This window comes from Lonchura striata, chromosome 12 (genome assembly GCF_050655825.1).
Source record: "Lonchura striata isolate lonStrDom1 chromosome 12, ASM5065582v1, whole genome shotgun sequence".
Classification (NCBI taxonomy): domain Eukaryota; kingdom Metazoa; phylum Chordata; class Aves; order Passeriformes; family Estrildidae; genus Lonchura; species Lonchura striata.
In genome coordinates, this window is record NC_140714.1 from 7,363,397 (window position 1) to 7,388,872 (window position 25,476).

Consider the following 25,476-nt stretch of genomic DNA (forward strand, 5'->3'; position numbering starts at 1 on the left):
ATTATTTTTACTGATTATTTTCCAAATGCTAAACCTGCAGCTTGGTGTTTATCTTTGAGGAACATCCAGTCACTGGACCATGTCTTCTGAGCCTTTTGAAGGGAACTGCCTTTCTTCAGCAGAGGATCTAGTTTGAGATCAGCCTAAAGTGAGAAAGTCATTAACAGAGTGAGGGGGAATAGAAGTGGTTGGTGAGTTATGGTGTAATCTCTCATCTAACTTACAGCAGTGTGTTCCACCACATCTCTCAGAGGTGTTGCTCATGGCATACTCTTGGCAGGGTCCCACATGGAATGAGTTAGTATTTTCCCTGCATTTGGGCAACTTGAGATTGCAGAAACTTGTAGATGTCCTCTAGAGACGTGTGTCTAGAGGCTGTGGATAATTCAGCTTCCAAAGCACTCCTTTCCAAGCCAGGGAATGACTCACAGTGTACAAATAGTAGACAGTGGCTCATGGTGTAGTTGCAGAGGTGGTGTCTTCCTGGCCACTGCAGTCCCACCCACAAGGAGCTGGTGTCCTGCTCTGTAGTCCTAGCAAACTAGGATTACTCCAGACATAATGGCTGGAACTTAAACTTGGCTTGGGCTGAGACTTGGAAAGCGACCCAGGTTAAGTTGCAGTTTCTTCAGAAAAAGCAAACTTCATTCTCAGCCTGGAAAGGAGAGGTTAATTAGCCAAGAGAGGAGCACAGGCATGAATGATTACAGACATCCTGGGTGCAGATGTCTTCAATCCTCTACTTCTCTTGTGACTACACAGGCTGGCATTGCAGAAGACATTGTTATTTCTAACTAAGAAAGTTCTCTTAAACTTGGTTTCGTGCTGCTCCCAGATGCTCTCTTTATTTCCCCAAAGGATCATAATGGATTTTCCAAACATCTGTCCCACATTTCCCAAAGAAGATAATTAATACCCTTCTCATTCACACAACCCAACCACTTTGGCTGGTGTCAGACACATTTTAGGTTAACTGTTTGATGCCTGAACAGTGTTGCTGCTGACCTGCCAGCTGAGCTGAACACCTCTCTGTCCTTTTCACAGCTGGGGCACCCAAGGAGACTTCACGACAACCCATGCACTTCCTGCAGTGAAGGTGAAGCTGTTCACAGAGAGCACAGGAGTGCTGGCTCTGGAGGACAAAGAGCTTGGGAGGGTAAGAAAATTTTGAGTTTAATAATGTTTCCTTCTGGCCCTGATTTTCTAGAGAAATCTCTCCTGTACAGAAATATCTTTGGAGCACAACATGCTCTGCTTTTTTGCCAAGCTTCAGGAGAGGGAAAGAAACCAAGCTCTGCACTGCTGGAAAGGAGTGCATCTCGCATGCTGTCTTTGTTGTGAGTTTTTAATGGCAGCATTTCAGCTGGCTGTGCCTGCTCTGAGCAAAGCAGAGGATCTTGTGTGCAATATTGGTAGTCCGGAAAGCCTTAAAAGTTGCTTGCGGAAATGGACATTCCTGAGGCAGAAAAGGGGATTATGCTGAAGAAAAGAGAGGGGATTTAAGTTTGGCAAGGGACTGCTAAGTTTCTCTCATATCTGCTGAGCAGCCGGTGCACGGTTTGAGCTTTTGAAAGCACTGGCTGAAGTACTCCCTGCAAAAGGCTTGGAGCCCTGCTTCCCTGGGCATGGATGGTGGCTGAGCTGGAGGCTTCAGTGGGGCTGGACTGGGGAGTGAAACATGAGGGTTCATTGCTCTCATCAATGGTGTTAGTAGCAAAGAGCTCAGATTCCCAGGGTATTGGCCACAGAGCAAATCTTCCCATCTCTGCCCCTCACCTGTGGCCACTAAACCAGTGCCCTGGCCCTGGTGGCCACTGATCACTGCAGCCCACAGCTCCAGAATATCTGTGGATGGCACTTTCCTATGGCTCTGGGACACTGCACTCGTCTCCATGGATCTTGTGCAGCTGTTTAATTTGTGTTGGCCCCAGGCAGAAGTGGCAGCAAACACCTTGCCATGACTTCCTCAGCTTCTCAGGCAGAGATCAGTATGGTGATGATTCCATGAAAATCAATTCAGGGTAAGAGAACTTGACACGTTCTGTCATGGCTCAGCATGACCCAGGTGATCTCCAGGGGCAGCCTGGGCTCTGTCTGCTCAGCCCTGCAGCACTCCTTGCTCTCTATCCTGCCTGTATGGCTATGGCTAAGAAATCCAAACAGTATTTCCAGTTATGGACTAACCTGTTGGGGTACTTTCTTTCTAACTCTATGGCTGTTTGTGCCTTGACAAGGAAGAGTCTCTGTCCATTCAACATTTTTCCTAATTAACATGGTTTTGTTAATCCTGTTCATAAAAGTGCAAAACATTCTCCCAGGTCCTAGTGAGCTGTTGATCTAAATTTATAGCTTTATTGTGGAGAATGCTGTGTGCAATTTTGTCTCATGTAATTCATGTCCATTTTAATTGTGTTTTCATGTTCATGAAGTACCCTTTGTTCTTGCACTTGAGAGAGAGAAAAGCAAAGCTATTCCTTCTTTTCTCCTCTCAATCTTCTCTTCAAAGGGAGTCACAGCCCCTTCAGACTTTCTCTTCTACACCTTGATCCTTCCTTTCTCCCTGTCCTCCTTTTTTTGACAAAGAGGATGACCCCTCTAGGCTGCAGTACTACAGCTGAAGACCTACAATTGTTTTGCTGCACAACATCATAATATTTTCAGGATTATTTTCAAAACCTCCTACTTCAAACAGCCTGGCACCCTGCCTTTATCCCCTGTGGCATGCTGAGCAGAGCTTTTCACCCAGCCAGCCACGCTGCCATTCAGGGATTTTCCCCTGAGTGGTTACACTCAGGGCAGCCCCTCTTGCTTTGTAAGTCTTGTTTCCACTGGCAGCCATGAGCAGTGCTGACTTTGCTGGTCTTGGGAAGCAATTAGCTGTGCATGTTGTTCTGAGAAAGATGTCAGCACCCAAAGCAACCCCTTCTTGCCCTGAAAAGCTGATGAGCCAGCCCTACCAATGTGCTTTAATTCCCAGTCCAGCGGGAAACCATCCCTCAGTCCTGAGTTTCTGCAGCCTGAAGGACATAGGCCAGCAGTGGCAAGTGTGGGGAGCTGGCAATGATTCCCCCTGGCCCGTGGCCACCAGTGCTTTCAGTCGGCCAAACTTCAAAGGGATGCTCGGTGTACCCGGAGTGGCCGAAAGATGACGCGTGTCTGCTCGGGCTGCATCAAGATTTCTTCTTTAAATAATAATGAAACAGGGAGCGTGTTAAGCCCCTGGTTTAGCTGTTGGAGTGGGCAGGAACCTGCCTGCATGGAGAGAGCAGGAAAGCAGGTTTTATACACAAAACACCCCTGCTCAGCCGCCCTTTGAGCAGTGGCTTTGTGCTCTGCCAGGCGGGTATAAAGCCCACTTTCTATTGCGAGTGTTAAGTTGGCAGCCGGCCGCCACTCCTCAGCTCACCACTTTTATCCAAGGGAGAGCTGAAAAATGCTCTCAAGCCCTACACTGCTGAATGGGCAGCTGAAGGCATGGGAATACATCCTGACCCTATTGAAGCCAATGGCAGGGCTCCCATGGATTTCAGCCATGCCAATACTTCATCTACTGAGGGCAAAGAGGCTGTGAATTGCAACACCACTGAGAAAAGTTTGTGTCTTTTGTTGAAAAAAGAGCTAGAAATCAAAGCAGAGAGCATCCCAAACACACAGAATGGCTGCTGCCTCTCTAAGAGATGCAGCTTAGCACAGGTTGATGTTCTTGTATGACCTGCCTGACCCTAGGGTTCCTTGGATTCTGCTCAGAGGTGGCATCTGTCATGCTTCTAACACCCCCTGCCTCATGTGGAGAACTCATTTCTCATCTTCAGGATTTGCTTAAATGTGTTTTTTTCCAAGAGTGATGCAGTACAGACTGGTGTTGCACAGTTATCTGTGTGACTAATAACAGCTTCAGATTCCTGATAGAGGAAGCAATTCAATAAAGGAAGTGATAAATAACATTAATGGATAAGGGTAAAGTTGAGAATCTACTGATGTTTACCTCAGGCTTTAGAGGAGGCAATAAAATAAGTGTTAGAGTAATTCATCGGAGGGTAATAGCATCAATGATATTTTGGTGGAAAACAGCCCCTAGATTTTTGAGTCAGCAGCAAAGTTGAAGGGCAGATGAATACAAGATTATAGTCTGGGCTGGAGTTTGGCAGGAGCATAGACTAAGCATGAGCAAGAAATGAGTGATGGCAGCGCACCAGTTAATGAGGGTGAATGCTGCCATTTGTAAGAATTGTGAAACAATTTGCTGACATAAAGATTAATGGATTTAAAGAAGATTCATCTCACTATAGCACAGTGGAAACTTGAATGAATTTGTACTCGGCAAAGTCACCTCTGAGAGTGAAAGCATCAGAAGGGGAGCAGTATAGGAGGAAGGGGATTAGGCCACCTCAGAGCAAACATATGGAAATACCAGGAGAAGAACCATCTTCTTCAACATGTGGTGCTGTCCTAGGGGAATACTCTGAATCTCACTCTCCAGGGAGCTGCTCTGCTTTGTAGTTTTTAATGAATGAGTGGGAAAAGCACAGCCATGATCAGGAAAGACTATTCACCCCTTGGAGCTTTCAGTTTCTTTGAGCCAAGTGCTCGCATTGGTGTTCATCTGCAGTCACTGGTGTGGTGTGTGTGTGCTCCAGCTGGAGACCCTCCCAGCATTTCCTGCTGTATGAAGTGGAAGCAGAGTCCTGCAGCCACTCATGTTATGACGTGGGATGCAGATTTTATCTGCTGTCATAGCTCAGTCAGATGTTCCATCCTGAAATTATAGGAACTTATCATGCAGTTCTGTCTGCACAGCCCTGTGAGCTGATTGAGGAGCCTAACAATATATGACCTAATCTCAAAATAATAAGCTGTACTTTAAAAAAGCAATAAAAAGCCATCCTCGCTGATGGGGATAGACATATCTGGATTGACTTCTAGGACAAAAGTAGGTCCTGATGTATTTCTGTTGTTCTGATGTATTTCTGTTTCACATTAAACCCCATTTTATGAGTAATTTTTCCTTCTAACATTGTTTGTTTTAATTCTCCTAGGTTGTTCTCCACCCTACTCCTAATAGCCCAAAGCAGTCAGAGTGGCACAAAATGACTGTTTCCAAAAACTGCCCTGATCAAGATCTGAAGATCAAGCTTGCTGTGCGAATGGATAAGCCTCAAAACATGAAACACTCTGGGTAAACATTTGTCTCAATCTAAAGTAATTTTGTTTTGAATGTGCATTAGGAAATTTTGCTTTTTAAGATTCTCAAAGTGAAACTGTTTTTCTCAAGTTCACAGGAGGTGAAGCAGAAAGATACATATAAAAAATGGCATTAGTTCAGTCACTTATAGTGCACTTTCCATATTCTTAGCATAGTCCTTTTTAATGCATATGAGCCAAACAGTTTAAATTTTAAACAGTTTTCCTCACAGGAAATTATGTTTTTTTTCCTGTGAGAAATGATAGATGAACTGCCCAACTCTCTTACTGAGAATAATATAATTTTTAAAGTTATTCTGTGTCTCCCTGTATTGATTTCTCAAAACCAAAATGCCAGTGCACTTTCCACTTGAAATAAACCCCAGTGTGACTGGCATTATTTATACTGAGATAAACACCACAAATAAATAAATTTCACAATTGCCTGGAGTAAAACTAATAATTGGGAAGGTTAAAAGGGACATCTTTCCCCACCAGGAGGCAGTGTCAGAAGATCAGGGGCTAGAGGGATCCCTGACCACTTCTACCTTCACATAGTTACAAACTAGATCATCCTTGGGAAGATCTAGCTAAGGCCACTGGCAAGGCTCTGATTGCTCTTCAGAGCTGAGGATGTGACAAAAAGTTGAAACTGTCCAGGAAGCTCAGTGTTGGAAATAACTCCCCAGTCTGGTTTTGGTGCTATAAAAGTGACTTTATTTTGCTTTTATTTTCATAGCATTTTGTTAAATTCCATCCATTATTAGGTTATTTAGATCACTCATCTTTTCTAATTCCTCCTCCACCTGTCTTCTCTGCTGGTGAGATTGGAGCCAGTAGTCTTGTGTGAAGTTTAATTTTATTACCAAGATCTCAGGCACCAAAGCCAGAGAGGACAGATCCACTGTCATGTTTATTTCCCTGATCTCAGCTGATAGTAGGCCTGTTCTCCAGCTTTCTTCAACTAACATTTGATTTACATGATACTGCTTAAAACTCTGAGGTTTATACTTCTTGCTATGAGAACTGAGATTATCTTTCTACTGATGTTAGCAATAGCCAAAAGGACAACTTACTACCTTCTTCTTGAACTAGCCAAGGACTCAAAGCCCACATCAACATGACTTGGAACTTTGTGATTTAAACATTCACCAAGAGTATTCTAGATCTCTTCTGGCATAGGAAACCCCTTGCATAACCAAAAATGAAATCTTTTTTTCTATTTATTGAGCCAGAACTAAAGTAATTATAATGATACATAAAACATATTGATGTTGAATAATATCCTTATGTTTATTATTAGCCTGGTTCTGCCACTAGTTTTGCCAGTGTTTGTGATGTAGTGTCACAGTGGCCAATTCATCACAGAGATTAAATGCTTATTTTGACATTCATTTTAAAAGTTAAATCTTCTTTTGTAGAAAACAGTAAATTCACTTCTCCTCAGAAATTATTCAGTTTGCTTGAATTATCTGTAGCCAAGCAATTTCTCGGATTTCATCTTAGAGCTGCTCAGTGGAGTGTCCTGGTTTAGTCAGTCCACTGGATATTGAGATCCTGTGTGCTGGGTTCAATGTAGGAAGTGTCTCTCTGTTTGACAGCTCCCCTCAGCAAAATGGTTTTATGAAGGCTAAAGCAGATTTGAGGTTTCTCTCCCTTAATTCTTCCACTGCAAATGCATTCTTCACCCATCCAACCATGTTGTAGCTATTCACTGGCACTAAAGAGCTTCAAATTCTGAGTTACTTGTGAAAGACAAAGGGAAAGAGAGAATTAATGCTGTGTTAAGGCTCTGTAAGGTTTTTATGTCTCCTTCTTTGCAGGTAATCTGTTCAGGCTAAAAATAAACCCATTCATGAATGCTGCTGAGCTTGAGAGTCTTGTAATTGCTCCTCCTTGTGCATTAACTTCAGTTTCTAAGTGTAAAACAAAATATACTGAAAAGCAAGAGAAAAACAGATTAACACCTGTGTACTGAATTCACCTGTTCTTTTCTCCTAGGTATTTATGGGCCATTGGTAAAAATGTTTGGAAGAGATGGAAGAAACGATTCTTTGTCCTGGTCCAGGTAACAGATGTAACTAGAAGTGCTCTTAAATCACTACATGAAATACTGGAGTCTGTCTTCTGGCCATTTTCAGTGCCATGTGATTGATGCTGAGCTGTGTTCTGTGCAGGGTGTCTGTTAATCATGGATTCTTTTCTAAATGTATGGGTGTTCTCAAGGATATCCCAGTTGCAGACTTCTAGCCTTGAGTTTCCAGATGCAGTGGAATGCTTGATAAAATGGAGAATCAATTTTAATGAGGAATTAATGAGGCGAGGAGGAAGCACAGTCTGTCTTGGTTGGAGGTTCTTGGGCTCTCTTTTGAACTTCCAGGTTAAATTTGGAGGCCATTTGACTCTATAGAATTTTTATCACTGACTGTGTCAGAATCAGCATCAAATCATTTTTGACATCTATCTTGCCTTCACATTTATTACTGCTTCTCATTGTCTGCAGCTCTCATTGATCATTTTGTGGTCATCATTTTGCAGTGTCTTCCTTTTTGCTTTTTTTCTTTTTTAACTTTTTGCTCTCCCAGTTTCATTAGACCTGTGTATTTGACCGCTGTTAAGAATTTCAAGGAAACAGGCAGATGTCCTCTGTAACCTAAAAAGATTCTGGTCAGTACTGTGTGTGTTAGATCTTCCCTCACCTTCCAAGGACAGGTGAAACCACTGCATTGGCCACAGAAGTGTGTGGCCCCAGTGTGAGTGATCCATCTTCACACCAATCTGAGGAAGTCACAGAGTCCTCTTGGGTCCCTCTCTCTCTCCCTTCTCTCTGGACTCTCATGGTGTGTTGTCTCCAAGTGTGAGGAATAAAACCTGTGTTCAGGGTTTTCTGTGAAAGCAACACGGAGGTGCTCTGATGGAATAACATGGGATCCAAATGAGACCTTGTGACACCAGAGATCCAAACTGATTAGATCAGAAGGTTGCTGAAGCAGATGGCAGATCTGCTGTAGAGGGACAAAGTGTAAGAACAGAGATGGTATAAACCAGGTGCACCAGACTCCACATTTGGAGCATGCTTATTTGTGTGCTGTCCTGTGCTGGTAAGGACAGGAGTCCAAGCAGTCCCTCTTCCACCTTAGACTCCTGATTTCCCTGGTCCTAAATCACCTGGTGTAAGCTGGCTCCTTTGTTTGGTGTTAATTATTGCTCCCAAGTTCAGCTGTCTCAGTAGGAAGCTTAATTGTATTCAATCCCCTTTTAGCCATCATAGCATGAAACTATGAAACTATGGGGCAGATACCTTGAGAAGAAAAGGAGATTTAGGATGTGTGGGATTCATGTAAGTAGGAGGCTATTTGGAGAAACCCATTGAGTACCTAGTCCCATAACCAAGTATGATCAGCAGAGATGGTTTAAGTGTTCATTTTGTACTCCATATGGGGTCAAAATGGCCACAGAGGTGGGGGATGTAGTGTAGAGCAGCCACAGGGCATGTCTCTATCTGCCTTTCTCTTTTGGGAACATGATATACTGACCCTGTTCTTTGGCAGAGATTGGAGGATTGCTTTTCTTTGTATGTTTCCTTTATTGTGTTCTGAAATGAAGTTAGAAGTGCTCTGGCAGTCTATGATCACCAGTAGTGCAACTGGTATTGCTTTTTCCTGAGAGACAATTCAGTCCTATTAGACCAAGTTCTTAGTTCCTTTTTTCCCTGTGAACAGGGATACTCCAAAGCAGTCATTTTTCCCAACCTCATTTCTCCCATAAATAACACTATTGATACTCTTCTGTGCAGGGGTTTGCAGGCTTGGACATGTATCCTCTTGTCTCTCAGAGCCTTCTGGCCATTCAGTGTGGTTGCAGTTTCTTCTCTGGTTTTTAGTTGCTATATATTCTTCAGCTTGCTGTGGAATTGAAGCGCTCAGAGTTATTCCATGTTTTCTCATGTTACTAGGTCTGTATTCGTCAGTTGGCATATCAGAGCAGAATTTGGCCAGGAAAGCAATTCATTTGAATAAGATGAGCAGACTTTTGCCCCTAGAGAGTCTCTGTAGCCCACCTCAGAAATTCCAGCTGCCACTGCAGCTTCTCTGTTATGTTACCGTTTGCTCAACATTTGGTGCAATGTAAAGTGTTCTGCCGTACATCAAATATAAACAAGAAACACTCTCTATGCAGTCCCTCAGATGTAGTTTGAGCATATTGAACATGTCAGCAGGCAATAAAGATGGAATAAAAATACTTTGCTGTCCGTATGTTTGTCATTTGCTTTTCATGCAATGCAAAGGATGGGTGCTGATACGAACAGGGATTGGCAGTAAAGGTGTTGATGTCCAGGATGCTCTGAACTCTGCTAAACCACAGGCAGAAAATAACCCCTGCAGGAAGGTGAGCTGGCTCTTGTTACAGAGAGTGGACAAGGAGCAGCCCCTCTTTCAGGAGCTTCATCCACACCAGGCTCCTGCCTGCACCAGAGTTAAGAGATAGAGCCCAAAGCATAAAGTCCATTTGACATATAGTGGTCTGGTCAGTCCCTGACACTGCCAGGAGGGCAAGGCTCTTTGGAGGAGTAACTAAACATTTCCTTTCTGATCCCTCATCTCTGTCCCTTACCTGTAGCATCTTCTATTGCAGCTCTGTCTCCTCTCCTGTTGCTTGCTGAATAACCTCTCCCTCATGGTCCTGTGCTCTCTCCCTCTTTCCCCATTTCAGATGGACACAGCCTTGGTTCCTTCGGTGCCATTGGGTGGCACCACTCTGTCTTCTGGTACCAGTGGTTAAGAAATTTGTGGTAATAAATACTCAAACTCTTCATAACTATTTAAACAAGGCACAAAAGTGCCAAACTGCATGGGTGGCACCAAGGAGGAAGGTGTTGATGGCAGTTTGTCTCTTTTGTGTCAGTGAAGCCTTGCCGCCAAAAACGGAGGCTTTGCGCACGTATGGAGAAAAAGCAGCTCTGCTGGGAGCGTTTCCACTGCTACTTGGCTTGTGTAAGCCCTGGAGAGAAGGGGAAAGGAGCAATAACTTCCTTGTAATTTGGGTGGAATAATCCCTCACACCTTCTGTGTCTGTGTAACTGCAAGGGTTATACAGGAGTGAAGTGATTTGTTTGGGTGTAGTGGGTGCGAGCAGTTCCTTTGTGTCATTTCTAGACCTGAGCCTCAACTCTCCAGCACCTGCCTTGCTGGGTGAGCTTGGCTCAGCCCCTCGGGGAAGGGTTATGGCATGGCAAGGCTGGCAGAGCAAGGGTGTGTGCTCCTTCAGCGCCGATCCATGCATTGAGGGGTTAGTTTTCCCTTCCGAATGAATCGCAGTCCTCTCTGTACACTGCCCACCCTTCTCATAGACACCCTTTGAGATGAGCAGCAGAAGAGCAGAATACTGATTAGATGTAAATTACATGGCAGAGACTCGTTACTTGCCTAATTTTAAATCCTGAGATATGCAGTGTGAAAATGATGGCAGAATATGGCCCTGAGCTTGGATGGAAATGGTCCGCAGCATCACAAGCGAGGAAAATGCTTCGTAAAGGCAGCAGTAATGCCAGTGGCAGTGGTAAGCAAAAGCAATTAAGCTATTTAGGGCAAAGTTCTCTGTGACTGGTTAGGAAAGAAAATGGGCATCCATTGCAGATGTTGTCTTTCCTAAGTTGCTGTATCAGCTGCTTGAGCACAGCACAAAAATTTCAGCCAGTTTGCCAATTAGACCATCATGCAAAAGCTGGGATTTTTGATAGCTGACAGAGCTTGTATTAATTCTTTGCAAGGTCTAATGTGCTGTACTGGCAATAACACCACGGTTGGTTCTGGTGGGTTTGCTGGCTTTGCAATAGGAAATTTCTTATAATGATTTTTAAGGGCAAGTGAATTAATTACACTGAGATTTCAAACTGAATCTGTTCATCTCTTATCATAACCCCATTTCAGTGCTCTGGCAGCATATGGGAAGTAACACTCCATGGTACCTGGATGACATGTCTGCTGAGTAGCTTGAAGCAGTTTTCAGCTGATTGTGTCTGATGGTGTTTGCAGAATGTTGTTGGAACCAGATCAACTCTCTGCAGATTAAAACCAGTTGCAGTGTCTACGCCTGGATCTATTGTTCTAGTGACAGCCTCCCTAAACTCAGTATAATTTAGACTAACAGTGACAGTCCTTGCTTTTAGCAAAACTCAGCTGGCTTGGGATAAAATGAAATGAAGTAAGAGTTCAGTAACTCTGAATATCACCCTGAAATTGAAAATAATTCAGCAGAATTGCAGTATGGTACACCAGCAGTCCTAGACTGTGGTCTTCAAGCCAAGGTGAATGACCCATAGCTGATCCCCATAGTCATATTAAGTAATGTTTTCTCTTGTTTTAGACCCTTTCTAAGAACTAGGCATAGATGGTGATTCTTGTAAAATCTGGAGTGTGTTGATACATACAAAATATCTGGAAACTGCTGGTTAAACTGATGCCACAGCTGGTTCTGCCTGGCTGCAGTAGGTCCTGCATATCCTACTCACACAGGATGAATTCCCACCACACAGCCCTGTCCAGGAGAGCACACACATCTCCTGCTTGAAGACAGAAGGGACAACTGTTTTGTGAAGTTTTTTAGAGCTGAATGGATATGCTGTTTTCACATTTTTTCTTAAAACTAGATCATTTCCTCTGCTCATTTGTGTCAAGAAAGGGCTTGGGAGGCAACATACAGCTACAACCAGAGGACAAGAGTCTCCCATCAAAGTGGAAAGCTGTATTACAGCTGGCAGGATCTTTGCACGGTTTCTCTCCCTTGGGACAAAATGCATGCTGTTAATTTAGAAAAGGTCCATTAAAGAATTTAACCCAAGTAGGGTGGTGTTGTGTCAACAGTAAAAAAGGGGGAGCAAATGACTGAGCTCAGAGTGTGAGGCATGACAATTAACAGGTTTGAGCAGGATCCTGGAGAAAGCAGTGCTCGCCAGAGCAGGAGACTCTGCTGGAGAAACCAGGACAAAGTCAGGACTGGTTAATGCATATCTGATGTATTTATTAATCAGTTGGATTATATAGCTGGTGACAGAATATGGTCAAGTGCCAAGAAAGTCAGATTTAATTTTGCAGCCTGGGAATAGTGAACTTTGGCATTTGTCTCCTGCTGTCTGCTTCCTCTTTCCTGAATTTCTTTGTCATTTCCCCCACCTTTTTTTTCGCTTATGTTCTTTTCTCTCAAATTATTTCTCAAAGTGTTTTCCCCTTTTTTATAATGAATCAACCAGAGGTGCCTTGGATTAGTTCCCTTCTTTTACTTTCTCTTAGTTCAGCTTCCTTAGATGCTCCTTTCCTGGCTGTCATTGAGTCCCTGGATGAAATCCCAGCTGATTTGAGAGTTTGTCCCTCACTGGGCAGAGATTTCTTCTCTGTCTTCCTTCAGTTTCCCTCTGTATCTGTGTTTTTTCCAATTACTCAAACCATTCATCTTGCCCATCCCATCTGCTCACTCTCTCTCATATTCAGCTATGGTTCAGAGTGAACTCAGCAGGCTGTAAGATTAATTTCTGCTATTAACTGTTTCAGTTGTCTGGCCACTTCTGAGCTTTACAGAAAGCAGGCTCTGTAAAGCACAATATTTTGGAGGACTGATGAAAGGCAAGTGCAATCTTCTCTTGACCCTACAGTGCTCTTCCTCAGCAGAGCACAACTGTGACATACTGAGCTTTCTAGAATCTCATTTTCTTGGGCTTGGCTTTACCACTGCTTGTAAATGGAAGGAGCCACATTGCACTGGTAGCCACGGCACCAACTTCTCTCTGATCCCAAGCAGTAAATGCCCTAGGCAGCAGGATAGGGCACACAGGCTGGTCTGCCAGTCCTTGAAGTCAGCAGCTTGAGCCGTGTAGGTGCAGGCACTCTGCATGGCACAGTTGGCACCCCTTCCAGAGGCCATCATTAGCTTTGTCCTCTCTCCAGCCTGATCTTTGGCTTGCTACTGCCAGCAAGATTTGTGGCATTCCTGAACTTGGGCTTCTGAACTGTGTGAGTAGAGAAGAAGCAGGACGTGAACCTGGATGACCCCTGGCTCACTGCCTGTTGTAGACCCACCTGCAGGTTTCTCTTGAAGGTCTCTTCTAATAACAATGTTCTTTCCAGGAAATCCTGTGCATTCTAACAGGAGAGATTGCTTTGCCTCTGTCCCAGATGGCTCCACCAGATCCTACTGTCTACACCTGTCGTTTATAACCTTTAACATGAGAAATCCCAAGCTCTGAAATGCTTTTTTTCCCTACGTTGCCGCTGTGTTGCTATGATTGTCTTATTGATAGGGCAGAAGAATATTTTCTGGGTCCAAAGAGGAGTGGAATTACTTGTATATGAAGAAGAACTTGAAATTCAGACCCCATATTCAGGGTCAGAGAACAACAGCTGAACTATTGAATGAATTACCTGTTGCTATAAACCATAAAGGAAAAGCAAAAAAGCATTAGTGGTATTAAGGATTTCAATAAATGTCAGCATAGTTTAGCGCTGACTCATTTCAGGAATTGTATTTATCATGCAGTCCCTGAAGTTCAGGCTAACGCAGAGAAATCAAATCCTTACCGCTCAGACGAGATCTCTAGGATTTTCCCATAAATAAAGCACATTCCGGAGTTTCTCCAGGAGATGGCAGCAACATACCACAAGTACGACTGAATGAGCGCCACGGGAGTCTGAATGTTGTGCTGAGGGGCACTGGGTTATTTTTAGATTCCTTCGTGTTAATCTTTTTAATTTTTGTGTTGCCCATACGATGGTAGGCATGCAAAGTTCAGAACAGGGAATATGCACTGGTGTGCTTCTGCTATTGGTCTGCTACTTGTCAATCTTTCGTCAGTGCTGGTAGTTTTAAGGAGGATGCAAGATGCTTAAAGCATCGCTTTTAGTCTTACTCCCACAAATGTGTTAATGATAGAGTTTATTCTTAGGTGGCTTTTGGAGCTGTTCCTGGAGGAAGGCTCAGTGCAGGCAGGGCTGCTGGAGCAGGCTGGCAGCGAGCAGAAGCCCATAGAGGGCAGCAGTAAACCAAGTGGTGTTTGGGAGATGCTGTGCCAATAGACAGGTCCCCCGACATCAATAAATTACATTTTATTAGTGAGAGATGCCACTAAAACAAGTGCTGCATGCATCTTTGTGGCTGAGCAATTTGGTTGGAGTTTGAAGGCATAACCTCTCAGCCCATCCATGCTTCCGTCTTTCAGGATCTCTCCCAACTTCCAAAAAATGACAAGCACAATTCATTGCCACCCACCAGAGTTTTAAAGTTTCCTCCAGAGGTCAAGAAAACGTCCAGACAAATAAAATTACGTCAGGCGTCCAGGATATGACACAACCTTAACAAAGTCATTTGAAATCATTTGACAGTAAATTTCCCCGTGAGTTCCTCGCCTGGGGCACGGAGAATCCTCTCCTCTCCTGGCTGGGTGAGCTCCTTGCCGAGCATCCAGATCGCAGCACGCCGAGTACGCGCGGGGCCTTGATGCGGCCTGATGGGCTCCTAAAGGCGACTCGGGAGCCTGGCAGAGCCCCGCAGCTCAGTTGGCTTCCGTCAAGAGCTTGACATTGAATGTATCGTGTCATGCAGATGGTACCTCAGAGGAGTGAGAGCTGCCATTTACAGCACTGATGACAACAACTGCCGAGATCAGTGGCATCTTAAGATTGCTTTAATATGACTGGCACCTAGCAATTTAGCTCACATTGTTTGTGACAGGGTGTCACTCTTGCACTTGTCTGGGGATGAATGATAGAGGGTTTTAAGCCGTGGAGCTTCCTCTTTTGGAGGAAATTAAACCGCTGTATGTACTGATGCGGAGAATTAGGTTCGTGCTGCAGGAGGGTGTGCTAAGAAATGGTTTTGCAAAAGCCTGGTAAGAAGTTTATTCTGTCTCTAATGGGCAATGAGCATCCAAATTACCCCACCATCCCCCGTCCCTGCGAACACGCTGTAAGCGCTTTGGATTGCCTTGTGGTGGTCACCCGGTGCCATCTTAGGTTTGTGATTTTCCTCAGGTTAGTCAATATACATTTGCTATGTGCAGCTACCGGGAGAAAAAAGCAGAACCTCAAGAGCTGCTGCAGCTCGACGGATACACTGTGGACTACACCGACCCGCAGCCAGGTACGGGCTGGCGGCTCCCGCGGGTGCCGTGCTCGCCGCTCCCAGAGGGACTCCTCTCTGTTTCCCTCCCTTTTTCTCACAGCTGAACTGTGATCAGCATTATTCTAAATATGTTTGTGTTTGTCATTAGCTATGCATGACTTTACTATAAATAGATCTAAGGGACTGAGCTAGGAGTTGCACCGGAAGAGGGAAAGACTCATCTCTTCTGGGGAGCCTAAGTGAATTAGACACTTAAATCCCAATGAAATTTTATTGTGAGCTGAGTGCTCAAATTGAGTAACAATTCTAACCTGTGCCTTCAGATTATATTCCCTAAATAAAAGGCTAGCAGCTATGCTTGCCTTTATTGTGGAAGCATTTTTGCCTGTCCCATTCTCACTAGGATGGATGTCAGTGCATGAGAGAGGCAGGGACAGAAAGCCCCTGGTACCTGGAGGTACCTGTTGGTGGTTGAGACCCTTATTCAAGTGGACGGGCACCATTTTTCTTTTATTTCAGTGGGACAACATGCTGAGCATGGTGATCCTCACCATGCCCTGGGTAATGGTATCCCCAGAGGAGATGAGAAAAGATACAGTTGTTGTCAAGCCCTGTATTCCCTTTATTCCCTTAATTCTTATATCAGGGAGATGGGAGGATAGGTGCCAAATCAGGGCAAAGACAGAAATAAGGATATCACCCAAGGACCTTTTTGTGCACTGTGAGCACTGATGCTTTCAGTCTAATGGGGAACCTCCCATTCAAACCCCATTTTTAATTGGGCTCCAGTGGTGCCCACATGGGACTTGCACAGATGGAGCTGTAGGTGAGAGAAGCAATTAATCTGAGTGTGTTTGGGCATGTTTTAGTATTTGGGTTGCCTGGGGACCTGTGGGCTGTGTTGCAGGTGAGTTTGGTGTAGGGGAGGGGTCGGAGCAGCGTGAAACTGGGTGAAGAAACACCCGAGCAGTGGTGGGATGGGAAACCGGGGGAGATCTCCTGGCTGGCCTCAAATCTGTGAAACTGCATTGTCACTTCCTTTCCCACCAGGTTTGGATGGTGGCAGAACATTCTTCAACGCTGTGAAGGAAGGAGACACGGTGATTTTTGCGAGTGACGATGAGCAGGACCGTATCCTGTGGGTCCAAGCCATGTACCGAGCCACTGGCCAGTCTCACAAACCCGTGCCACCTACCCAAGTGCAAAAGCTAAATGCTAAAGGAGGAAATGTACCCCAGATAGACGCTCCAATCTCTCAATTTTGTAAGTAAATAAGTTCTCCTAGACAGCCAAAGCCTTTGATGGAAAGATTTTCTGCACTGATGTAGATCAATATTCCCACACGTGTTTCTGATTTCAAAACAAAATGTTTTTTTAATTATCACAAAGCTTCTTTTTACATCAGTAGATCCAGAAGCAGTTAATCTGTATGTTTGACAGAACCAAACCCAAGGAACAAAATTCCTTGGGGAACTTGTCAGTGGGTATTTTAAAGTGCAATACTTGATGGAGTCGAGAGACTGGGATCTGAGAGCCTGAGACCCACCTTGCCTTCCACAGACATGTGTTTTACCCCCACACAATAAATTGCACACTCAGATCAGAGCAATTCATTAGCACCATTAGCTGTCTGTCAAATGCATCATGTGCTCAAAACTACAGGTGCAAATCTTGCAAGTATGAAATGCACACACAAAAAGAGGTCTCCTGTTGAATATTCAACTGTAGGAAAACATATGGTATTTTTAACAGGTTGCTTTGCAGGCCAGTTAGATGTGAATTTAAAGCAATCATCTTTTAAGCTGTAGCTATGCTGCATGTCCTATGCAGTTATACACACTTTGCTTCATCTGAAATTTAGAGCAATTTCTTTTCTCTTGCAAATGTAATTTGATTGTAAACCACACAAATGCCTTTTCACTCATTTTTCTTGAAGGTCTCAATTGTCTGCAGCCCCTTTATTATGTAACATACAGCAATTCTTACAAGTTTCAGCAAAATTAAGAATTATAATTAAATATAAATAAAATAAGGAAAAGTGGTAAATATTAAAGAATTCTCCTTATTAAAATAGATTTAAACTTTTTAAAATAGTCTCAGTAAAGCAATTATGGAGTATATTGTTGTAAGGAACTCAGAAAATCTGAGCTTTCCTTATCAATAGCATTTGACCATCTTTTATATTGTTTGACTTCTTCATGTCAGTATTTATAGAAAGTAACAGTACAAAACATACAGCTATATGACCAGTGCTACAGCAGAAAACCTCTGCTTGCTGCTTTCTTATTTTTTTGTGTCTTCCACATGCCCCTGTGTTTTGGCCTCCCTTCTGCCTTGCGTTGCTGCTGCTGCAACTGAAATGTAGCGTGATGCAGTGTGGTAACCTATAGTCAGTGTTTTCATTGCAGTGATCCTCATCCTCTTCATTGCAGTCACTGACTTTGGGAGTGCAGGGTGTAAAGAACTAGGATTGGGAAGGAAGGACACCTCTCAGAAAGCCAAAATGGGAGGTGGGAATTGGCCTCTTGCAAGTGGGACATTTACTGGCTGTGATAAGCCTCTAGGCCTGGCTGAGTCGTGCCGACCCGAGAGCATTGCCAGGGATTTATGTCCCTATGTCCCTCTAGCCAGAATGTTTAATCAGAGAGTTCTTGGAAATAGCAGGCACAGGCCCTTCTACTGCTGCTTTTTCACATGCTAAAAGCCTTCAAAGCATAGCAAGGGGGGTGCAGCAGAGCACTGGGATGCACTCCTGTTCATCCCAGCATGATCTCTGCAGAGTAGGATGAGAGCAGAGAACACCAAGCTGAGGAAACCTTTCCCTCCACTCTTCTCTTATCCCAGCAGACATCAAGTTTGAGAATTTTTCTGCTGAGTAAATTCCTGATATTTACAGAGTTTTTACTTCACCAGATCAATATGAAGGGTCAGGTAAAGTGTTGCTTCCCAAGATACATCATAGCACCTGTAGCAAAATCTGCCAGGATTCTGAGGAGGAAAAGGGATTGTCCAGGGCTGTGGACACTTGAGTGTATAATTTCTTTGCACAGCCAAGTACTGTGTTTGTGGGAGAGCTGAACCTCTCTGCTTAGGGTACCTGGGGTGGAGAACGGGCATCTGGCTTGTCCTAATCCTTGCCATGGATCAGGGAAGTCAGTGACTGGGCCCAGGAGTCAACTCTGCATCTACACCGCCCAGCATGTCCATCAAAGCCTTGTGCTGCTTGTGGTACTCCAGACTCTCAGCCTGACTGTGCTCAGAGCTTTAGACATGCCACAGCCTTGACCTTGTTTTTGCATCTCACTCACTTGCCAGGAGGCAGGGCTCCCTCATCCTTGCTTCTGGTGAAAAACAGCCAAGATTTCACCCCCTGGGCCCTCCAGGGTGTTTGAGGGAGTCAGGATCTGACCTCAGTTTCTCTCACTTGTTCTCATGCCAATACCCGCTCCAAATCTGGATCATTTTGCTTTTTATAACACCACCACCCTCTTTCCATCCACAATGTATTTTTTCTGTAAGTTGCACAGCGTCAGTCTCCCCTTTTTGCTGCAAGAACTGGGAAACCCTCTTGGATGTGTTGTGCCAAAGCCTGGGAGAGAGAAACTAGTTGACTCATCAGTCCATCAGTGTGATGGCTTACTACTTGAGCATCTTCTGGGCTAGTGTGTTTTGTTCTTGGTTCTCCTTCCTCCTCCCATTTGGATCTAGATCCCTCTGACAGGTCTTCGTGCACATCCTACAAGAGATGGAGGGCAACATGCCATAATACACCTTCATCTCAACAGGAAAGGCTGCTCATTTTTCATATTTCAGCATCTATACATGGCAGTGCACATTGCAAAAGTCATAGGGCACAGCAGTTAAATGATCCAAAGCAACAGTGAGTCATGCATGCCTCATATGGGAAGTCCTAAATGCACAAATACATATCTCAGCTCCTTCAGTCTTGAAATCCAAACATCCCAAGTATTGCATTTTTAAAAAGGTCTAGGTTTGTTATTGGTTTTGTATTTAGCCTGGGTGTTTTGGTTTGGGGTTTGGATTTTTTGTTGTTTTTTTTTTCTTGCCTGCGGAAAGGTAAGGACTTCTGTGAGACATTTTATTCTTGTATGTTTATCTCTATACCTGTCGTATTTTTATTTTCTTTGTGCTTATTAGAGGCTATGGTGAATGAGGATGTGCAAAGAAGTAAATGTTAAGCCATTTGACGAGTAACTGTTGTTCCAGCTTCCATGTCGTAGCAGTCCGAGACGGCTCATGCGCATGCATGCACACGCACAGAAATCCAGCCCTCTGTGCCTGGCATGGAGCTGTCTGTTGCACAGAAACTTGGGAAGCACGTACCTTGCTGTTTGGGAAACTTGGGAGAAATAGTAAATTCCATTTGGCTCCTGCCTCTTTTGACTCAGTAAATATAAAGTTTGAGCAGCACTCAAATTCTTATCCACACTTCGATGGCAGCGCTTGATTTAGAAGTAAACAGACAGCTCCAAACCAGGGTGGAGTTTATTTTATTTGCAATTTAAGTACTGAAAAAATAGATCCTGCTATTCATTAATTTTTGTACGACTTAAAATTCCTTTTACGTGGGTGAACAATACCTGTTAGAGTGAAAAGTTTTGCTTTTTTTGTTTTGCTACAATTTCAAAGAAAAACTCCATTTACACAAAGCTGTGCTTTTCTCCAGTGTTCGCATTATAAAGAAAAAACCCCAAACTGTTCTTGTTTACTGTTGAAATCATTCACAGTATTATAGTCAATAATGCTGCCAATACATATTACACCTTTTGGCAATATTTAAGCTTCATAAAAGTGGTCACTTGTCTGAAAGCACCAATCTTTGTTCTGTGTTAGTGATGTATCAAAAAAATTCCCAAACGTGCTCAACATTCTTTTTTTTTTTCTTGAAGCCCTTTTTTTTTTTTACATGAAAGATTGGTCTGTACTTGTTTTATGTATCATTTGTGGTTATATTTAGTTTTTAATGTCTGTTTATATTTAATAACTGTTAATCACACCATATACAATGAGTTGGTTGTTTTGAGAATTTGTGATGATTTGTTCCCCCATAATAAAGTAGCGAGGTTTATTGAGCTGCTTGAGAAATTTTCAGCTATAAGTGGTTTTCTTTTTGGTTGGTTTGATTTTCTTTAAGTTTCTTTTTCATTCTTTGCTTGAACCCAAATATTTAGCTGCTAGGTTAGGGCTCCTGTCTGCTTTCCTGAGCCTTGTTGCTAGTCTTTATGTTATTCTGGTTTGTTCCTTCTTACCCTGCTAACTTCTAGCTGGACTCAAGGGTAAGTGCTTCCCTGTAGCTAGCACAGCTCAGATAATCAGACTAGATTATCTGACATATGCAATGTGCTTTTTTTTTTTTTCTCTTAAATCTTTCTCATGTTTAGATTTTGTAGTACAAACTTTCCATGTTATTTTCCTGAATTGAGATTTGAAATGTAAGTTTCCATACTGAAATTGGGATGCATGTGATGTTTGCATAATTGCCTTCTCTCCCTGGCTTTCACATTGGCATCAAGTGATCCTCTTAGTAAAGCCAATCATTAACATTTCTATTTTTCATTCCAAGATGTAAATAGTAATTAACATCACAATAAAACTGTAAATAATACCTTCTTTTCTTTCATGGAAATTACATCTAGTTGACTGCTTCCTGCCTGAAAACAGATCATTTTGCACTCTGACAATATCCTTTCTCTCCGTGCCGATGATTAGCTTGGTGCAGCGCACCACAGTGCAGGGCTAACCGTGGACACCTCAAAGCATAGAAAGGTAGGGCAGGAGACTCCAGGAGACCCAGAGAAGGTGCAGGACTCCAGAGGAGGCCCCCAGAAACCCCTCCACACATGCCCTGTGAAAAGAGCCCTGAATCATTGAGGTTTGATTAGTTCCTCTCCCGTTAACTCGGCAGGGAATGATTTCAGCAGCAAGTGGCAGCTCTCCAGGTCACCCTGCCTTTGGAGATGCTGGCCTGCTTTGCCTTAAATGCATTTTTCATTTCCCCCGAATTATCATAAATTATTGTTTTAGCATGGGTCTCAGTCACCAATCAAAGCCGTGCTAGTCAAAGAATAAGCCAGGGGAATTGCTATTTTACTTTTTCCCACTAGTATACCTACTTTGCAAAAGATAAAAGCCCAGACCTGTGCTGCAAGAGAGCTTCTCCTTAGTTTGTTCAGTCCTAAACACACCCAGCACAAATCCTTTATTGGTGTTAAAATCTTCTGTAATATCTGGTGAGTGCCTGCTTTCCTTAGGTGGGAATGGCATCAGTGGGTCATGAGAGCTGGCAAATATGTATCTGGAGTATCTGAATGCAATTTTGAGAAGGAACAGGCGGTGTCATCCCTCTTGGCCATCAATAAGACTCCTTTTTTTCCTTCCTCCTCCTTTTATTTCTTTTTTCTTCTTTCCTATGTGTGAGTATGTGCGTATGTGTACAAATATACCCCTGGGTAGCAGGCAGAATTCCTTCTCAGCAGACACTTTCTTTTTTCTTTCTTTATTTTGTTTTCTAAATGGTTGGATTTCCAAAGAGAATTTTTATCAGACTTTACTGAAAAAAAAAAAAAAACCAAAAAAAAAAACAAACAAAAAAAAAACACCCACAAAAGTTTAATTTCAATGAAATACAGATTTTTGCCACTTTGAAAGAAAGAAAGAAAGAGTGAATGAATGAATGAATGAATCTGGGTTTGGCAACATTACATGTATTTGCACTACAATGCATCGCTATCTTATTAGATTATTAGTTTTGTGCTTTAATTGCTTTACTTTTTTAGATAGTTAAAGATATCTTGAGAACGCTGCTGTGTCTTCTGTATTGTCAACTTGCAGATGCTTCATTGCAGGAATGCAGAATTAAAATGTTAAATCAGTCTCACATAACCTGCATGAATTTAAAACTAGCTTGTAAATCTACATGCTTTGAGAAGCCTGGAACTCTAACTTATGAAATACAAATTCACAGGTTTCTGAAGCCATCCAATTCAAAATATTTTTAAATAGTTATAAAGATGCTGTGAAACAATGTTTTATATTATAAATAGCTGTTCTAAAACTGTGTTTTTAACTTGCCACACAAGGAATTATGTAAGTGCATACTACAAATTCTTATTCATCTAACTACCAATCCTTAGACAACTTAGATTGCAATTCAGTATCAGGTGTGTCTGGTGATTTACAGGACCATTTATAATAATTTATTAGAATTCTAACTGAAGCAGAAAAGAACTTGTTTGCAGCAAGGAAAAAGCCATAAGCCACAGGAATAAACAGCCCATTACATTTAACTCTGTCTTCTAACATGCAATAATATGAAGGGGAGAAGAAAGAGCTCTTGGCTGTGCAGCTGAGAGGCAAATGGAGGCTCCTGCAGCGGCCCCAGCTCCTCACAGGGAGGAGGTTTGGGGAGGAGGGTTGGGGAGCAGGGTTGCAGAGCCCTGAGCACACACACATCACTTCTCAGAGGTAGCAGTGCCACAGCACACAGCGACGAGGAGATGTGGCAAGTCACAGCTAGCATGGCCAGCAGCTCACTCACAACCCACCTGGCATTTTAATCCAGGTACAGGGATTTAGTGTTTCCCCCTCCAGAACATCAGTATTTGCTAGTGAAGACTCTTGCTCCACAAAATGGAGTTTTCAGGCACTTCCTTGGGTATGTCATTAACAAGTCAGAGCCTAAACATGTCCATGAGCAGGAGGGGACCCCGCTGCCCCTCAGGGCAGTCAGAGGGTGGCACTGGGAACTCCGTGAGCCACCTGCCGTGGTGCATTGCTGGCCAGGCTGGAAAAGTTCTCCCACTTTGCCCAGCCCGGCCAGCAAAGACTTTTCTAGAAATATCTGTAAATGAATAGCTGCCATCAATCATTGTCATTCCTTTATTTCATGTCTCCTGATGAGGTTGACTAGTGTCATTGTTTGTTACTGTCCAAACCACATCTTCATTCTTGTAATGTCAAGCAGATATGACAAGCACACATTTTCCAGATGAGTAAGATACAAAGTCACCTTTTAATTTACAGTTGTTTGGGTTTTTGTTTGTTTGGTGGATTTTTATTTTCTTGCAACAGGGAAATGTGTTGTAAAATTTACTAGATTTTCAGTTGCCTTTGGTACTAAAACAAAGTCACTCATTAATGAAAAGAAACAAATCTGGAGTAAGAAATTCTTATAATAAAATGGCTACCTAAAGCCTTTTATAACAAGAATTCTTTTATGGAGCTTGTCCCCCGCTATTAACTTCACTGCTCTCACAGCAAAATCTGCCAAAATTACTGCTGGAGCAAAAGAAATGCAGAAAGCAGGGAAATACTTTTAAGAAAAAAAAAAGAATGAGAGATTTGACTGGTTTGTCTCTTCCTTTTTAAGTAACAGATAGATAAAGAGAAATACTGCCCTCAGAGAACTGAACAGTGGGACAGTCCTTTGCTTTTTGTGATTCTTGTTACTGTTGAAATCTTTGTGTTCCTGACATTGGCAGATTTTTAAGATTCTAATTTCAAACACATGTAGGGAGGTTGTGTATGACAGGGGTCCAGTTAATGGAGTCAGCACAAAATGCAAACTGGATAAAAATGGACAAAATAAACCCAGCAGTATCTAAAAAAAGGCAGTAATGCAGGGGACCAAATGTTATATAAAAGGCCAGAGTCTGCAGTTTTGCAGAAGAAAGGTTTGTGGAGCCTGTGCTGGCCGTGTCCCTCCACTGGCAGCCTCCCTCCTGAGACCACCATCGAACACCTTTCAGCTGCAGTTGTGTGCAGCTTGTCTAAATATGTAAGATAACTTTTGTGGGCCTGCAGCAGCATTTCAGCTGGGGCCCCAAACAAAGAAAAACCAGCGAGCTTGGCACGGCACCTTGGGAAGGGATTGCAAATTACTGGAGCATCATATAACTTTCTTTCTTTGGTTTCTCCTTCCTTTTTAGCTAGAATAACAGAGCAGGGTCAAAAAAGCAGCCGTATTTGACTGAAACAATTAATTTAAAGTACTTAAAAATTGGCTGTACAGTTTGGGTGTGAATATTAGCCATTCTCATTTTATACTTTAAAATCACATTTAAACTGTACAGGCCATTTTGAAAGAGGATGGATTATACAAAAAACTTATTTCATATGCAGACGTTGGCATTATTGTAAATTGCAGATATTTGTCTGAAGCAGAGTAATAATATATTTAGATCTGTTCTTTTCTTTTTGTGTTGCCTATGAAGTTTAATGTTTTTGGTATAATTTGATTCATGAATTTCATTTTCAAAAGTGAGCCCAATGGAAAAATCAAAATGCAAAAATAGATTGCAAGGTGTGTGGGATGCTTATTTAGAATAATTAAGGGAAGGTGAGTTTAATATAGGATTGACTTTTTTAACTTGCTCCTTATTTTTAAGAATTTTGGCCCAATGAAGCATCTGGCCCAGACATGATATTCCATTTAAACGAAATGCATATTTGTATTACCATTCTCCACAGACATCTCCAGTTGCCATCACAACAGCTGTATCCCCTGAGTGGGTGATGTGCACCCACCTGGCCCTGCATCTCTGCTGGTGCAAAATGGTTTGGCCATGCAGGAGCTGTGGTGCTGGGCTACGCAGGGAGAGCTGCAGCTGCTCATCCTCCTTCCCATGGCAGCAATCCACATTTTAAATCACTGACTGAGCAGAAGTCATGTGCATAATGCTTTTCTGGTCACTTGAACTCTCACAGTGCCATGTCTGATGCCTCTCTCTTCATGTGGTTGTTCTGATGAGGAGAGATTTGGGGCAAATGGGCTTTCGAGCAGGCACCCAATGGAAGATGTGGCTTCAAAGTGTTTAGTGAAAGTAAATTGCCCCTGATTATGGCCAGTTGTGAAGGACATTTAATCACTGTGTCTGTTCTCACGCTTGTCAGGGAACTGTCTGTGCCCCTGCCTTGGGCAGGGAGATTGTAAAAAGCCCAGCCAGACCCTCAGCTCTGCAGTAGCCAGCGGCACTTCAGTCAGTTCCCACCAGCAGAAGGTCTGCTCTGTGCCCACCTTGCTCAGAGAATGTAATATGGGAAAAAGCTGATTAGTCTGGAATAAAAAATACTCATTTCAAACATGCTTTCTTGCACATATGCTCAAAAAGGTTCACCAGCTAAAGGGCTAGAGGACTCTTCCAATTTCCAGCTGATTTACTCGGC

The 25,476-nt window shown here is 43.1% G+C and overlaps 1 protein-coding gene across 13 annotated transcripts in view; it reads left to right on the top strand.

Moving 5' to 3' along the window:
- The window catches only part of CADPS (calcium dependent secretion activator), a 206,050-nt gene that overhangs the window by 92,823 nt on the left and 87,751 nt on the right, over positions 1–25,476 (top strand). For all 13 annotated transcript variants that reach the window (XM_085590072.1, XM_077786151.2, XM_077786154.2 and 10 more), the window contains exons 7-11: positions 1,045–1,156; positions 5,037–5,176; positions 7,183–7,249; positions 15,201–15,309; positions 16,342–16,554. In XM_085590072.1, coding sequence (XP_085446198.1) covers positions 1,045–1,156; positions 5,037–5,176; positions 7,183–7,249; positions 15,201–15,309; positions 16,342–16,554 — 641 coding nt within the window. The remainder of the gene's footprint in view (positions 1–1,044; positions 1,157–5,036; positions 5,177–7,182; positions 7,250–15,200; positions 15,310–16,341; positions 16,555–25,476) is intronic.